Source organism: Siniperca chuatsi, linkage group LG19 (genome assembly GCF_020085105.1).
Source record: "Siniperca chuatsi isolate FFG_IHB_CAS linkage group LG19, ASM2008510v1, whole genome shotgun sequence".
NCBI lineage: Eukaryota > Metazoa > Chordata > Actinopteri > Centrarchiformes > Sinipercidae > Siniperca > Siniperca chuatsi.
In genome coordinates, this window is record NC_058060.1 from 10123745 (window position 1) to 10142112 (window position 18368).

Consider the following 18368-nt stretch of genomic DNA (forward strand, 5'->3'; position numbering starts at 1 on the left):
CAAGGAGTACTAGTCAGCCTGTGAAAACAGTCATAATGTCTTCTGTGGCCCTAAGGGAGTTGTCCAAAAAGGGTTTATTTTAGGAGGCAGGGAGGGTCAAATTAAAAAGCTACTAAGTTGCATTATGGGAAATGTAGAATCCTGTCTTGACCCATAATAGGGCCTCTGTTGCTTCAATTTTGATTATTGTTGTAACAAACTGTCCTGAACCAGGAAATAAATATATAATGAATTCTGCATATTGTAACACAGTTGGCGGTAAATAATAACATCTCATAGCGGTGAATTCAGGCCAGCTCCTTGCTTTCCCGCTCTTACAACAAAGCCTGCTGGTGATGATCAACTCCGGCTGCTGCTTTGATAGCCCTGATGCCTTTAAGATCCACATATACTTTCTCAGGTTGCCTGGAAAGCCCATGAGACGGTCGCTACGCACGAAGAACTTGAAGAACATACTGGGAAAACCATCAAGTAACGGGGGCAAAATGATAGCCAGGAGCTTTATGAGAAGCCAAGAGTTTCTTATTTCCTTGGGGGGGGAGGGGGTCATGAGCGCAGCCAAGTGGAAGGTGTGTCTTTTTGATGTTAGATGAAACTTGATGACAGAGGGAGCTGGGGGGAGACTCAGCTGTGAAAGCCATTAGGACTCAGCGAGATGTCCCACCCTTTGGCAATGAACGGCCAATTGCGTCTCCTGAACGCATTGAGTACTCAGGCCAAAACGCCTGACCTCATAGCGAGGGATGCAGAGACAGAGAGAGAGGAGACAACACATCATCACACCCTGCCTCATTCACAGTGAAAGCTAAATAAACAGCCCATTTATCAAACACTCTCTCCACTGCTCTCTTTCTCTCTCTCTGTCTAATCCAATTGTTTCTCTGGGACTCTCCTCTCTCCCTGGACTCTTCCTCCTCTGTCTTTTCATTTCCCCTTGTCTCTCATTCCTCCTTTCTTCCTCTCTCGCTCCATACCTACTGCCTCCATAGATTTCAATTGTTCAGCATTTTCTTCTGTACACGGCCCGGCCCAGTAATTGAAAACAGATCAAACTGTGAAATCCGACCCATTTGAATCCTTCTGACTTTATAAAAGAGAAAATGTTCTGTCTCCCGCCCTACCGTCCCACTCCCACTCTGAAAATAAAGCTCAGGCGAGCAGACTTCACTTGTAGAAAATTTCAGCTGGCACTTGGCAATTACGGGAACATCTAGAATAATCACAAGTTTAGTCTTAGCAGAAGTTGGAAATATTATACTTCAAATTGTTCATGTTCTCTGCTTTGAGAGAAAGGGCAGTGCAGGGTTTGTCACGCATACTGTCTCATGGTGTGTGTTAATATATGCAGAGCAATAAGCTTGAATTACCATGCGCTCTCTATAGGAATATAAATTCTGGACTGCTGGACGGCATTAACAAATTGTCCCTACCGATGAATTTTTGTCAGTGTCGAGGAAAGTTTGTGAAGCGGAACGCAAACTGCAGAAATTGCCCTGCCAACGACTACTGAGAGTTCTGAGAGCTCAGACTTAATACTGTACAACGCATCACTGTACTGCAGGAGATTTCAGGCCTGCTGACTTTACAAAACAACTTTTAGCTTCAGAACAGATAAATGATGGCGACCACTTTGCATTTAATTAATACTTAAATGAACAGGTATTTGTACTTAGGTCAAGTGATGAGAACATTACTGCATGGGTGCTCTACTGTAAGTTTGTTGTGAAAGATACCCATTATCTTTCCTAAACCCATTATGCAAACATAAAGGACACAGAAGGATTACTGAACGGGCCTACGGGGCCAGGCCCAGGGGACAAAGGGGTCAGGGGGCCCCTGGGCCTGAGCCTCTGTTTGAAGTGAGTACTAACATTTCTTATTGGGAAGTCAATCAAATGACTGAAAGAGACTCCAAATGACTACAAAGAGACCCAAAAGACCACAAAAGACGCAAACTGACTATAAAGAGATGCAAAACGGCCACAAAAATGTTTTGCACTTTTTAATCATACAGTATGATCTGTAGGCTCCTAAAACTGAAAGTCATTGATCTATTTCAGGTGAGCAATAACATTGTTATCCATTGCACACTGATTTTCTGTTATATGTACTCTCACATAGACCTTCCCAGTTACATACTGAATAAAAAAACATAATTTTGGTGTTTCACCAAATGACCTTCGATTTGATTTAGCAAAGTAAAATGACAAATAAGTGGCTTACAGCCTGGAACCCTATTTATTTCTTCTTCTTCTGCTTCTAAGAATTACACTTCAAAATGCCAAAAGAGTAAAACACTTTTATCAAGTGACTCACTAGAAGTAACCTTAACCCCAGGATTCCACCGGGCACAGCTGCATCACGATTCTGTTTTTTACGGAAGCCACGTCAAAGGATTTACCCGCTATCTGCTATATTGTTCATTTCTTCATTCAAAAATCCTTACATTTTCTTAGCAAAAAACAGATGTGATTTTAATGTTAAGGAATTAACACATGAAATAAACAACAATCTGTTTATAAATATATAAAAAGGGATAATATAATAAGAAATGTGCTGAAATGGAAAAAAACAACAAACAAGAGCAACTGCTACTGGCAGATGAGGTACATCAGAGAAAACATAAAAGGAGAATATAGCACCACAATGAGAAGTCTACACAATGAACATGCATGGAAAAAACTATATTCTTATCGTTTCCATCCGGGTCAACCATGGGCGAGCATCTGCTGCTGCCGTGTGTGGGTTTGTGTGTGAGTGAAAAGGTGAAAATATGACAGTGGTGTTAGGATGACAGTATTGCTGACCTCTCACTCGGTTAATGTGTCGCACGCACTTGCTTGGCTTGACTGAGAGCAGAATGCAGGTGTAAATAATTCAGAGGGATGAGGATTAGGGTTGAAGCCTGAGATCCCAGTATCTATCAGGAGTTTTTGCCATAATTGACTTTTTTTCACTGAGGAAAATAACTGCAGAAGGCTGGCTTTTTTTGGCATGTGTGCAGTTGTGTATTTGTGTGTTTTCTCATGTGCTGAAAGCTACCTCATAGACTGGAACAAGACTTCTCCAAACCACATTGTTGTAAATAATGAAGTATGACCTTGAAATTCAGTCACTACAGCAATAAGCGCTGGTTCAACTTTTCGTTTCTTTCCATTACTGTTCATTCTAATATTACAGCTTTACAGTTTATACCTGTGGCAAAATGTTCTAATCCAATAAATGTCAACAAAGCAGAGTGTAATATGCAGGCAGTTAAATCAGATATGTAAGCTTCCATCCCCCCAAAATTAGAGTGCAGAGGCGTGTTCAACAGGCGAAACATCAAGTGCAGAAGATAAAGTTACCACAAAACTTCCAAGAACAATGCACTTGTACCTTGAACCACTAAAACAACTGGATGAAATGCTAGCCAAAATGGCTGATGGGTAAATGCCCTTGCACGCAGTAACTACCTCACTACAAAACAGTGGTCACCCGCCATCAGAAATGTTTGTTTCATCTGTATTTCTACTGTAAAAAAATAAAAATAAAAAACATATTCAAATGAATATCAAAGAAGACAATAAAAACTTATTTTTGATCATCTACGACTCTGTGGTTAAAAACAAACAACTTATGGTGAAGAATGTGGGTTTCTCGAGAATATCATATATTCCTGGGAGCTGTGTCCACTACAAAGGAGATAAGCCCTGTATGCCCTATGTATCCTCTCCGCCTCCCTCATTTACACTCTGAGGGGAAAGCAAATTGTACAACATTATGGGAAATAGATACTTATTTGCCTTCTTGCTGAGAGGTAGAGGAGAAGATTGATACCACTCTTATGTCTTTATGGTAAATGTGAAGCTAGGGCCAGGAGACAGTAAGCTTAGCTTAGCATAAAGGCTGGAAGTGTGGGGAAACAGCTGGCCTGGTTTTACATTTATCTTAGTGTACAGATTAAACAAACAATAAATAATATGCTAATTAGTAACATTCGGAGGTGCTGGTAGGTGAACTTTGTTACCTTTGAACAGACAGAGGCTAGTTGTTTCCCCATGCTTCCAGCCTTTAAGCTAAGCTAAGCTAACTGTCTCCTGGCTCCATCTTATTTAGTGTATGTGCTATTGTTGTTGTTCTTTGTGTTTCTATCTCTGTGTAGGCTGTTTAAGAATCTTACAGCATCTGAAAAAGACACATTATCTAAATTGATGACCTTGATACTGTAATCAGCTACTTTTTTAAAGATATATTTGACTTCTTTAAAAGTCTGGTCAAAAATCGAATAGGTAGCATTAAAAAGTCTTCTACTGAGTCCTTTCAGACACCCTGCTATTGCAGGACTCTTTCCTCCCAGTTGTGGAAAGGAGAAAGATATTGAGAAGAGTGGACACCTCACTGGCCACTTGGACACTGTGTTCTCATTAATGGATGTCGGAATCAAAGCATGTCTCCAACATCAGTGGCCAAGTGGCCAATCCTGAACAGCAAGGCGCCCTCCGGCATCCCAGAATCCCCTGCTCTAAATCTGTCCACATCAAAGAAGGAAGGTCTCTCTGTGACTGTCAAGACCTTTGTGAGTGAACTTAGGACTAGTGCAGAGGAGGAGGGTCACAGGAGGGTGGCAGTTTGCTGTATTATAGGCTGTCTCAGGATGAGAGCTGGTCCATGGACCATTTTTTTCCTCTATTATACCTGGCTGTAGGCAGTGCAAGAGGCTCTGATTGCATCTATGCAATAGTCTGCAGTTACTAGAAACTTTTGAGCAGGCAAACCATGCATCATAATTAGGCACTATAAAATGAGAGCAGAGGTAAACTCGATAAAATGACTTTGAAGCGTTTAACCATTGATCCTAACAATGGATATACAACCATTCCCGAATAATTGCTTTCCAATATATGCATTCTTTTAAGCTTTTACATTAAAGTTGTAGTGAACTGTGGACCGTATAATGCCATTAACTGGCTTTAAATGGCTGTAAAGTATATGGAAGTCAATAGAAAAAACTCAACTTCTCTCTAGAAATAAAAAGGAACACAAGAAGTTGTCATCTCAGTAGCTGATGTCCCTTCTTGTAATGTGTGTCCGTGTGTTGATTTTGAAAATTATTGTTCAATTTAGAAAATATTAAGGCTTCAAGAGAAGTATGTTTTAGGGAACGTATGGCCTAAAACCCTAAAGCCCTGCTTGGATTTTCTGGCTCTACAAACTGACAAGATGGAGGTGAGCCATAAACTCAAATCCAGACTTCTAAACATCTGTTGGACGATGTCTGAGACTATATGTCCATATTTTAAACGTCTGTCGGACGATGTCTGAGACTATATGTCCATATTTTACTACACTTCGAGCCTGATGGAAAATGAGTAGACTCTTTGTAACTTGCTGTCTGGTCATTGTCTGACAGTATAAGTGATGAGGTCACAATGCAGTACATTTTTGGTACAGCAGGAGAAAACTGGTTGCATTAATGCAATTTTAAAAGTTCATGTACGTACACATGCACATTCACAAATGACTAATTCTATGTGTCCAATGGGATACCATATGGTTTGAGGGTTCATAGAAAGTTGAAGTGCCTGCAATCATAAAAGTGGTAGCTGTGTAATTTTAGTGAGGCATTTACTGGTGACACCGGATTTACACGGCCATACACAGTCATCTGCGAACCTTACACGACCCTCTGTCACCCCACTGTAGAGAAAAATGATCAACCGTAAAACTACCACCTTAACAAGCTTGACTCCTAACCTGCCTTTGTAGATTAACGTGCCTCGAATAAATCAGGCACTTCTCAGCACTGTTGGGAACACTACTGAGCTTAACCCTCAAAAAACAATATGTTTTGTGAATTTTACCTTATTACACCTACTGTACATCTGCAATAGTTGCAGTAGTTCTGTTAAGAAAACGTAGATAGTTCAGCTGTGAAAGCACATGTCTCAAGTTCTTGTCATTCTTTTTCTTGATATAATCAAAGCAGACAAACTACCATTTGTCATTCAGGTTTGCTTATTCAGCTGCAATCCAAAAATTTGAGGGTATAACAACAGAAGTATTAACCTTTGGCCTCCTTTATTGGTGACTGCAACATTATCACTGAAGTTAAAATGGCACTGCGCCGATTTTACCATGAAGTTCAGTTTACACGTCAAGGATTATTACTCAGCCTGTAAAAGAAACAGTTGTATGTCTTCCGTGGCTCTTAAAGAGCTTTCCTAAGTTTGGAATAATAACCCTGATGATGTCATCAGGGTCACATCGGCTTGGGCTTTAAAGCAAGCGTTACAAATTGGAGGTGTGGGGCTTGAAAGAAGTTGGCATTTAGGAGGCAGGGGGAGTCTAATTAAAGATGCTATTTGGTTGCATTATGGAAAGTGTAGGATCCAGCGTTTTCAAAGCTTGACCCATACTAAGGGCTAAAAGTCAGGATATATCTGCCTCTGCTGCACAGGTTTTGACCAATGTTGTGTGTCCCCCAACTTTATAGAAGTGCAAATTTTCAATTTGTTACACTACTTGTTATTGTATTACCTGACACTGATAATAACAATTTTTCAAGTCCTGCTGTAATATGGAATAAATCTACCTACATGACTGCATAAAACTGCATATGGAACAGTTTTTTCAGCCATTCTTGATGAGCTGCACTACTTTATTATTCTGAAAACTCTTAAAAAAATAGTTTTAAAACAATAACATCTGTCTCTTTGCATCGTCAAAAAACATTTTTTTAAAAGCCCTGTGGATGCAGAGGCCTGTCCTAGTACACATCATTAACATGACTAACTAAGAAAGCTCTCTGAGAGTCTAGCACAGGAAAAAAACTTTTGTTGAAACTTAGCATCCTATATATTGCAAATATCCAGGTAGACTGAGAAAACAAATTCTATTTCCATGTAAATAGTTGTGGAGGCAATCTACAAATCTGTAGACTTCAATATAGTTTTAAAGGCAGAAAAAAGCAAGCAGGAATAATCACATCCAAAGTTTTGACAGAAGTAATCTTCAGAGATGAGGCCTCTTCTGTAAACATACAAGTGTAATTGATCATGATGATACTGTTTTGTTTGCCTTATTTTCCCTTTTGGAAAACTAAAATGCTGACAATGTGGATCTAAATGGTCTTGTATTGCGAAAGCCTAATACAGGTCATAACTTTGGTAAGTAAGAGTAAACAAAAGCACATGATAAGATGAATCACTTTCAGTCAAAAAGTAATACTTTTGAACAGTATAAATGTAGCTTTTGCTTCGTAGAAAACCTCAGTGCTCCCGGTGTATTTCACCAGATAAACTCTTGTAAAGTCTTCTCTCTAAAGCCCCCTACATTACATTGCTGGACCACCTGTGGACCTCGGGGGCTGTGAGACTGCTGAGATCTCTGCTATAACGACTTGGCATCGACTTGACTCTGCTCTTCCAAAACAATCAAGTGGGAACGGTGAATATAGCCAAGCCGTGCAGGCCGAATAGACCTACAGCGTGAAGTAACCAAGAGGACAATCACTCAAGTAATCGAGTAGTAAGAAGAAATCACCCTTATAAATGACAGCAACAAGAGACAAAAACTCACATAAAACTAAAACAAGTAGTAAGCACAAGCTGGAAATCATTCCTCTTCTGTCAGCCATCATTTTAACCAGTTGTTAGTCTAATGCGTAGACCTTGGCATGCTCTAAAGGGAATATATCAAGCTCTGGAGTAATACAAACATCTCTAATTATGATTCCAGATCAACTGTTTTACAGTTGGGCAGCTTCATCTACCAGGAGAAAAGAAAGCATTAACATGATACCTCAGTCTTCTGGGGAAAAAATTGGCACAACACTCACTGAGAATCAAGAAATATTAGGACCACCTGCTCCTCCTGTGAAACGCACTTACAGAGCGAATCCAAGTCAAACCTGTGATCCCTTATTGATTTCACTTTACTAAACACATTTGATTCACTCACTGAGATGTGGCTTATGCAAAAGGCTGAGCAAATCATCATGAGTCATAATGTTACTGGTGGTCCTAATGATGTGAACACAGTGGATTTACAACTGCACATACATGTGTTCTGTAACAAATCATCTCTCTCTATCAGTCTTTCCCCTCCGCTCCTCTGTACCTTGGGAAAAATGTGAGCTGGTTGTACTTCTAAAGGCCAACAGTGAGAAACATTCATCACAGCCTTCAGAATGATGGAGCCAAAAGCCCTCGTCACATCAGTGGTGATGCCCACTTAAGCCAAGCAATTACTAGTATTCCTACTTATTGAGCTTGCGGTCATAAACTTCACGTTTAAATTTTTATTTTCATATCATACAGAATTCTACAATCTGGCTAATCTGGATTACAGACATGTCTGGTTATATCCTTTGCATGTTGTTTTTTTTTAAGTTACATCTGAATGTAGTACATACAGTATACTGCTCTACTGAAGATGCATACTGCCATACCTCATTTCCCCATTGCTTAGGGGTTAATTATGTACATTTACTTTACAGTATTAATTGGCAATCTGGCTGTAATAGGTGGAGAGTTTAAACAAAGAGGGGGAGCCATGAGGTTTATTTTTTCAAGAGTGACCCCCGGTGATTGGCCTTTAAAGAGTGCTTAGTAACTCACACAAGACTAAGGCAGTTTTTACTATACACTAAGCTAAAATTGTAGGAAAATTCATACTCAAGGATTCTAAAAACTTTTTTCTTTTGTACAAGAGTATATGTGCAATACAAAAGAAACAAGGGGTAATCCAGCATCCAGCCATTATATTTAGATTAATTCCAGCAAACTAAAAATGTTTGTTTTCACTTTCACACTCACTTGCTAAAACGCTGCTCTCTGGCCACAAAACATCACATCTCAGCAACTCAGGTATTATAGAAAATACTACTTGTAAGTGCATCCTGGTAGCCTGTGGTTAAAGTGCATAATAAAACTGCAGCGTTCCTTGTTCGATTCCAGCCAGGGGGGACCTTTATTTCAAGTCATAGCGCTCTATCTCTACAATGTCAACTGTCCCAAAAAAAAATGCTATTTTAAAAAAGCTATAAAACATAAAATGTTAATGTAAAGTCAAATAGTACGTGTAAGTATGAGAGTACATGACACTCGTTATATTTGGGGGTTTGAAAGTTTCAGAAATGTCTTATTCACAATACATAGAAGCAGTGTGAACAGTGGAAAGATACATTTCAGGTTTTGCTTTTACTATATGACGATATGTCAGATTAGATGAGGAACAACAGGAGATAAAGGCTCATTTTTCCTCCACGGGCATGGCACCAAAACAAAGAAATGCTTGTCTGATGCACGTTTCCAAGGAACCTAACATCAGTACAGTGATCAGATCAGAATACTTAAAAAATAAACCTTCCACAGAGACAGTTATCTGTCCGTCATCTAATGATTGTTGGACTGTCGCTGAAAAATGTATTGATTTTAGTCAATAAAAACAGGTTAGAGGTAAACAACATCAAAGTAATGTTTGATTAGTTATGACAAATAAAACTAGAGGGACTGGCATGCTCACACTACAGAAATGGTTTAAAATTATTTAAATGTAGTGCCAAGACAATTTGTTGGTGCACCAATGCACTCAAATTCAATTTCAAACCCACAGATACACTAGAGGTGTTTTAGAGCCCACTGGCCTTGTATCCTTCACTTCCTAAACTCATAAAAAAGGTTGGCTGATTGCTGAATGTCCTTTTTGTCTCCACAGTACCTCTGAGCACTGCCGAAATCCCATGATCCTCATCACTCCATCAGAGCAGGCTGCTGCCCTGGGAGTAATGAAGGGTGACAGGAGCTACTGCAGAAACCATGTGAAAGAGACTGGGGCTGTATTTAGACAATTGTAACAAGCAGATATTATTTCCACCAAAAAACAGACACAGCGTGAGCTTTGAGTCTAATTTTGGTTAAATACCTTCACAGGTAGCAGCTCCGGTCCCAAGCCAGATTTATTTATTCAAGTTTAAAGGACACACTCAGAGAAGGGGGGGCAGAAAGGACAGAAAGGGTTTTTCCCCAAGCTCCACAAGCTTCTTATTTAACCATTGAATACTATCTATTTATATCCCCAGAAAAATACAGTCACACACTCATAAAGCATCAGAGGCACTCTTTCTCCTTTCTGTGGTGAACACAGGAAAGCTTTGTGTTGCCCCAAGGTTTTTCACAGTTCCTTGCTGCATGTTGCCAAGGTCTTGTGCTCACAAGCTTAGACCAAGGATAAAGATGCATTAAGAAACATGTGTACTTTTTTCTCTTGCATGGGAATGAAAACTGGCTGGTTTTGTCGGGAGAAAGGAAAACTGTGCTGCACTGTGCACGGTATGGTGTTTCTTCTTAGTAAAATATTCATTTTGTCCATATTCCTGCTCAGCTGGCCCCAAGTAACCTGGAAAGAGCTCCTTTTAGACATAATAGCTCATTTAATTATGCAATAAAATACACAGGCCCTAATTTTAAGATAATTGAGGAGAGTCCACCATATTTCTACAAGCTATGACCACAGTGTCAAACTTTCCTCTCCCAACAATTCCAGCCAACGTTTCTACTAACGTGTAGGAAACTACAAAAAGCTCCAACCAAATAATGTATATTGCATCAAAGTGAGCCATTTCCATATTATGCACATACTGAACATGAAGCAGATTAGCAGAAAAGCTCCCATCGTCTGTATATTTAAGTAAGCCTCGAAGCTCTCTTGCAATTGTTTGTCCCCGTTGCCATAAAATATCTTAATCAGTAAGGACAGCCACTTTTTGAAGCCAGCCTGCTACCTTTTTTCTTTTCTTTATTAACCCTGAGTCAGTCCTCAACATCGAGTACTTGGAGCTCCTTTAAAATAGCTTCTATTGAGTTTTTATGTAAATGCATTTTAATGTGTCCTGTCTGGATGTGATATGTTGTTTTAATGTACCCTTTTAATAGCAGATTTCTGCACATGCAAGCAGAGACAAAAAAAAAAAAAAAAAGACAAAGTATTTTCTATTCTATTCCAAGCTCTCTCTCTCCACGGGGTGTTTTCAAACCTACAGGCCATTTTCATTCGTCTGAATCAAGGGATAAGTTGTTCTTTTGTTGCATGTATCAGCCGATTAAGTTATAGGTTATAGCCATAAATCTCGTGCAGAAAAGGACTCTCTTTAGGCATATATTGCTGGCTGGAAATATGGCATGAAACTACTCTTCCAACAAGGTCTCACAAGTTTGTTTGGCCTGCAAAGACTGATTGCTGTACTCTCACGCCGCAATGAGATCCAAGTTTGGGGTAAAACAGCTTCAGGGTTCAAAATGACTCCTCAAAACAAACAAAATGTGAAAATGCCCCGGGTCTGTTTTGATATTACAGACTCGACACTTACCTTGAAGACAAACATCTCTCTCCTCAGTATGGCGAGGGTGTTGAAGCCTCCATCGCAGATGTTGGGTTTAGCATTGGGGTGGGATGGTCTATCTCCTGGGGGCAGCCTCGGAGGTCGGGTCTGCCTGTCTGGCTTGCGGGGGTCTGAAGGAGGATGGGAGCGGGGAGGGGGCACCGTCGGCAAAGGCTTGGTGGGCTGGGGAAGCTTATCAGGAGGCCCTGGAGGAAGTCATAGAAAAATATCTCACCTATTGTGATACATATATCTGCAACACGTACCATTTGCAACAAAACATTCCACCTTTTTTTAAAACTAAATTTCTGGGGGCAAGTGGTTTAATTTGGACCACACCTTGTCATACCCAACTGAACAAAAATATACTGTGATGTTCTGAGCAATAAATAACTGTAAACACATAAATGCAGATCAATGAATGTGAAAGATATTAAACATGCATCTGAGTTATTCATAAGTTTAAACTCTTCTTCAGATACTGTATACAAATCTCTTAAAGGAATAGTTTCTTGACAGAGACATCTTGAAATATGCTTATTTGCTGAGTTAGATGAGAAGATTGATACCACTCTCATGTTTGTATGCTAAATATGAAGCTACAGCCAGCAGCTGGATAGCTTATCTTAGCACAAATACTGGAAACGGAGGGAAACAGTTAGCGTGGCTCTGCCCAAAGGTAACAAAGACAAGACTCCAGGAAGTCACTGATACCGGCCAAAAATTTGTCACGAACATAAAACCCCAACTTGTCGCTTTTACACTTTGGTTTATGTATGGATTAAACAAACAAGATATAAAGTGTTCATTAGCAAACTTTAGTGGTGCTGGTAAGAGGATTTTGTTACCTTTAGATAGGGCCAGGCTAGCTGTTCCTCCCTGTTTTCAGTCTAGCTAGTCTAGTCTATGCTAAGCTAAGCTAAGGTAACCAGCTGTTGAAAGAGAGTGGTATCCATCTTTTCATCTAACTCTCAACAAAGCGAATTAGCGTAATTGCCAAAATGTCTAACTATTCATTCAAAAGTGTATCGGGCAAAGTAGAAAGATTCAGATTCCAAAAATCTTAACTTCAGTCTCTCCTAATTGCCCTGAGTAGGGTGGGATGTTGTGAGCAGGAAAATATTATACGTGCAAAACCTAAAGATATTTAAGGACAACTGAACCACTTTCATTATTATGGTGCCAATTATAACTAACTGAAACCACAATGGCAAAAGAGGAAAGAAGTGAAGAGGATTTAGCACAAGGAGTTGAAGACAAACAAAAGGAACACATGAGAGACAAAGGAGAAGATAGAAAAACAAGATGAGGTCATGTGAAAATCAGTGGGTAGAGTTCAACACTGCCAAGTTCAGGGATTCAGCTCACCAAAGCATAACATGATATGTTAAGATGAATAAAACAGAAAATCAAAAGCATAAGGAATAAAAATGTATATACTGTAGAGATGAAAATAAAATTTCCTCCCAAATGGAGATCCAGACATGCCTCTGTGTCATTTCACATTCATGATTTACATGAGAGAAAGAGAGCGAGAGACACATAGAGGAAAAACAGAGAGAGGAGAGAGGCAGAGGGAGGGCAAGCGAGTGGGTTGTGTGTATGAATAATTGAACACATGACGACACAAGAATACCACTGTGTAACTGTGAAAACAAGGATATGAGTGGCTATGTGTTGATTGGGGCCAACATATGCAGGAATAGATGACTGCAATATGAAAGATGCAAATGTTACAAGCAACCCCCCAGTCATGAAAAGTGTCAATGCGTAATGTGACATATATATATATATATATATATATATACACATATATACATATATATATATATATATATATATATATATATATATATATATACACATATATACATATATATATATACACATATATATATATATATATATATATATATATATATATATATATATATATATATATATATATATATATATATATATACACATATATACATATATATATATACACATATATACATATATATATATATATAAAGATAATAAAGAAAGATAAACCATCAAACTAGTTGACACACTAGGATTAAGTCTAACTCTAATTTTAGCCACTAAACCACTACATTTGTTCCCAATAATCTGAAGATCTTGAGGTGATCCCACATGTTAGACTAGTGGTCCCCCATGGGCCATCAAGGCCCAGACAATCACTACAGCAGCTCATTTCACTGATTAGTACACTTTAAACCAAAGAACAGGAATCTAATCAGTGAACTCAGCTGGTGTGGTGATTGGCTACAGTGGAAATCTGCATACCCCTGGGCCTTAATGGAACATAGATTGAAACAAATAGTCTAGACTATGAACAAAGTTGTCTGGAGAGCCTTTCTGAGTGTCCTCAAAGAGTGTAATCCAAATTTGAATCCCTAGTATGGGTCAAGATCCAAAAACACTGGATCCTACAATTCCCATGATGCAACTCAATACATCTCCCTGCCTGCTAAATCAATCAAACTCCAGTCCCCAGTTTGAAACGCAGGCTTTCTGTTTTTTTGTCTGTTTGAAGTCTCTGAACCCAAGCTTAGAAAACCCTGATGACATCATCATTATTACTGTTATTTTCTCAGACTTGACAAAGTTCCTCCAGAGCTACAGAAGAAAGTATACAACTGTTTTCACAAGTTGAGTAGTACTCCCCGTGATGAGTAAACTGATATTTGTGTGTAAGACTCAACTAGACTCAACACTGAAGATGACTGGAGGAAATACGTCATACCAATTCTAAGCAGGTTTAGGTTCAGACAGTATTCATGCTAAATGCAGCATAATGTTGATTGTGCTGTTAATTTTCTCCCACAATGGTGGAAAAAACTACACCACCTTATGACTATGATATTTTATTTTTTTTCTCCTGAAGTTGGCTGCATTATCATGTACAGTAATGTGAGCGCTTTCTTTACTCGGCTGCATGTGTAAACAGGAAGTAGGCTATTCTCTTCAAAAGAGAGGGAAGTCATTATGTTCAAAGCTCAGTGAGAAAACAGTGATTGGGGAATTAAAAAATAAATTACGGACTACATGACAGTAACTCCACTTTTATATGTTTGTATATGATCTGTCTTTATTATGAATAATTACTTCCAGGCTGCTTAAACTTTTCATTCGTTTTTAAGCCAATAAATATCCAGTGAAGTTTAAGCTGTTAATTATTCAAGAGCAATTATGATGTGTTTGTAAAAGGGAATATAAATGATCTGAGGAATAAATGCAACTGTAGCATGACCTTAGCACTAAGGTGAGAAACAGCAACAGTAAAGCTAGATGTCCAAAACTGTAACAGTGAATCGATCCTCAACATCAAGCTCATCCTCCACCTGTCAGACCTTTTCTTCCCACAATTCACTGCGTGGCTCCCACTGACTGCGACACAAAGTCCTAAATTCAACATCTCCTTCCCATTTATAGTCCTACGCCACTTCTCGGTGCAATGCTCTTACTCTTAAGCTTCTTCTACACCTCACACATCATTCTCTTCACATCTCACCAATACCTCTCTACCTTTATGGAAACTCATTCACATTTTTTCCCCCATTCAACCTTAATGTTGCCACATTCTAATTCATCTAAACTGTGCAGCTCCCACCTTTGTCAATGTTTAGCCTCCACATCTAGTATCACTGTTGCCACGAGGAAGAAAAGGAGGCCAACTGCTGCTGGGAAAAAAACGAGACAGAGAGGAGCTGCCAGAGAGGAGCTGCCATCACTTGTCCTGCCCTTCAACTCCTGGTAACAGAGAGGAGGGAGGGGCAGCAGCGGCGAGGAATTAAACACGAGAGGGATGAGGAGAGATTTGATCGTTTGCCCAGGTCTGTCACTCCCAGAGGGACGTGCCCTGACCATGTAAGCAGATGGCAGGTTCTTTTGTTTGTGTGTGTGTGTGTGTGTGTGTGTGTGTGTGTGTGTGTGCATCCATTCATGTGACAGACCAGAGTCATCTCAGTGGAGTGTGACTGCTTTACAGCCTCGACAGATGTAAGGGACAATGCTGCCACTTCCCACCAAGTTGATTCTTGACTTACAGTAGATGTCAAACTGAGCTTGAGACGACAACGTGAACATTCATATACATTTGAAATTTTAAGATTCAGAACTTTAAAAATGACGGGTTCCTCCACAACACATTAAACCCAATGGAACAACACACGTCTAGATGGATGTCTTAGCAAGGTCTGTCCTAATGTACTACTAATTCAACTCAGAGTGTAAAAATGAAGACTACACTGATGCTTACATTGACGTTACCGTCAAATTGAATTTCACACTTCTGATACACCCGCCCCAGAGCTACAGTATATCAGCTTTATGAGAAGACAAAGCACTGCAATCAGCATCTGTCAACTCAAAATGTGTGTAAATGAGCTATATGTAGGTGCTCTGCTGATGAAGCTCTCACCTCCTGTGAGGTTAAATGTAGGCCTTAATCTTAGATCTGTGCTTTATCTGGTTATCAGAGTGATCTTATACTATAACTGGGTTAGAATGACACAGAAAATCCCACTATTCCAGTTATGAGAAACCCAGTTATGATGCCTAACTTGAGGCTCTGTCACACCAGCATTTAATCAAATTTTGGTGTGAAATCAATTTATTTCAATTGAATCACAACAATTAGTGGATTTGCTTGCAGGGGCAAAGTAAACGTGATTTTTGTTTTGTCAAGTTCAACACAAGCAAACCGTCTTGACATTGCTGTCTTTTGAGGGAGCAGAGAGCTAAAATGGAGGAAGCTATTGTAGCTTATTAGCTGCGTCGCACAATCCACTTTTAATTAACCTCCTCAACTGCTTGCCAGCTACAGTAGATCTCCAGCTAGGCCTGCAAGTAGTCACTATGTCGCCAAGCTTCAACGACATGTTTCACAAAGATACGGGGATACATTTTGCTGTGTGACTTTCCAGTCTGCCAGTATTCTGGCAAGTTACTATGATTCCTTAGATTCCTAAGAGTTTAAAGTTTTACAGACTGTAACAGGAGGATGGTCACAGGGCACATTTGGGGTCATTAGGTCCTTCCAGTGTATTCAAAAATCATGTAAACAGATAAAACTGATTAAGACCTTAACTAGGTAGTTACTCTGTACATCTAATTGAAGCCAAGAGGCCTTACCATAAATCTTCTGGATGCCCAGCAGATCGTCCATGGGCAGTTTAAAGTTGTCAGTGTCCATGTATTGGTAGAAAGGAGCCATGATGGCCGTAGGATCGTTGGAGTGTTCGAGGCCCAGCGCGTGGCCGAGCTCGTGGACCGCTACCAAGAACAAATCGTTACCTAGAAACAGAAAGAGAGAGGAGGGACAGAGAAAAAGTTAGAGCAGTCTGTCATTGCTGTGCTCAACAGTAAACGTGTTTGCAGCATTGTATGTCTCCCACAAGTTGCACCTGTTGTGGTTGGCAGTGCCAGTGTAGTTCCTTCAAAATAAAGCCAAGTTTTGTACTGACCGATTTAAATAAACAACAGCCTTTAAGGGAAAAGTTTTGGGTTAGTTAGAAACAAAATAGTCCATGAACAGTCCTTGCAACAATATGTATCCAAACAAATGTGAATGTGTGTGTATGAGCATAGATAATCCCCTATTTATGCACCAAATGAGTGGATTATGTAGCGAGCCACAGACACATATTACACAGAAACACAGACATGTACACATGCACACATACATCCATACACACACACTCCCCCTCACAGACCATAGAAAACCCTGTGCTTTGTAATTAGTCTCAGGCTGTGGTAAGCCGATGACTACACTGGGTTGACCTTTTGACTCAGAAACACTGTGGCAGATAGCCAAGGCCCAAACCAATCCCAACTGTATTAGATTTGGATATTTGGGATTTAAAGCCGCTCCTCCATGTCCCATTCAAGTTCCTCAACTTACGTCACTAGCAACCAAAACAACAACAAAAAATACTCCTCCTCAACCTTCTCTCTGATGTTTTGCCAATATGTTGAATCCCACCCTTAAAGAAACTCATCATTGTTGAGAAACTCATTGGTATTCAATTAGAGTTAGACTGCTATGTCTTATTAGAATTTATAATGGTACACTGGCTGTCTGTGGGAGCTTTTAACCTGATTCCAAAGAGACATCTAATGCCGCAAAATAAATGTCACTACTTTACTTCAAAGGAGAGCATTTTTCCACCCTATCATAATTAAAATGTTATGACAGGGATCTTTTGGCATTAAAAATCATACATTTCAAGACACTAAATATTGGTAAGAAATAGAGCTTTTTGAATAGGAGTTTGGAATTGGGCAGGTCATACATTTTGCACAAGATCTAAAATTCTCGGTTTCAAGGTTGACCCTCCGATGCTCTCCCTGCTGCCATCTCTCTTCACTTTTACCTTTCTTGGTCTTTCTTATCACACAGAGAGACTCGACAGGAATGAAAAAGAGCATCACTTATTTATTGCGATTCCTACTAAAGTGAGGCACTTATCTGCTGCAAGTCTGTCACATGAATAACGCATCAGCAGATACAAACAGTGATTCAGATCACTTCTTAGCAGGTACAGTATAACGCTTAAGAATTTACGGACCAGACTACCACAGAGAAATGGCTTAATTGGAACCTCGTGAAGGATATTTGACTGTATAAATGTCAGTTTATAGGGCTGATGTAAAGCCCTCTTTTGCACTGGTGTAAATGGACAGACAGCATTAATATCCAGGATTTTGCTGAAAAAGCTCTACTATCCAGCCAAATTCTTCCAATAAAAATAGATGGCTTGTAAAATTTGTACTCAGTACAGAAACTGAGGCAAAATTTATGCAAGCTTGTAATATTAAAGTGTCTGGAGATAGTGTTTATAGTGAATAAAGAGAGAAGAGAGAAACGGCTCAGTGATCAGGAATCACTTGTGGCAGAAACAGGGTCACACTCCTTTGCAGCTGAAGACCCTTCTTCGGCCCATTTCCTATGATGGCAGTGGGAGCAGAGTAGTTAAAGTGTTCAGTGAAGCAGTTT

General features: G+C 39.6%; 1 protein-coding gene across 3 annotated transcripts in view; it reads right to left on the minus strand.

Annotated features, from left to right (window-relative positions):
• LOC122866701 (matrix metalloproteinase-16-like) overlaps positions 1-18368 on the minus strand; it is an 84159-nt gene that overhangs the window by 17307 nt on the left and 48484 nt on the right. For all 3 annotated transcript variants that reach the window (XM_044176712.1, XM_044176710.1, XM_044176709.1), the window contains 2 exons: positions 16505-16666; positions 11351-11568 (listed from right to left, as the gene is read on the minus strand). In XM_044176712.1, the coding sequence (XP_044032647.1) occupies positions 11351-11568; positions 16505-16666 (380 nt within the window). The remainder of the gene's footprint in view (positions 1-11350; positions 11569-16504; positions 16667-18368) is intronic.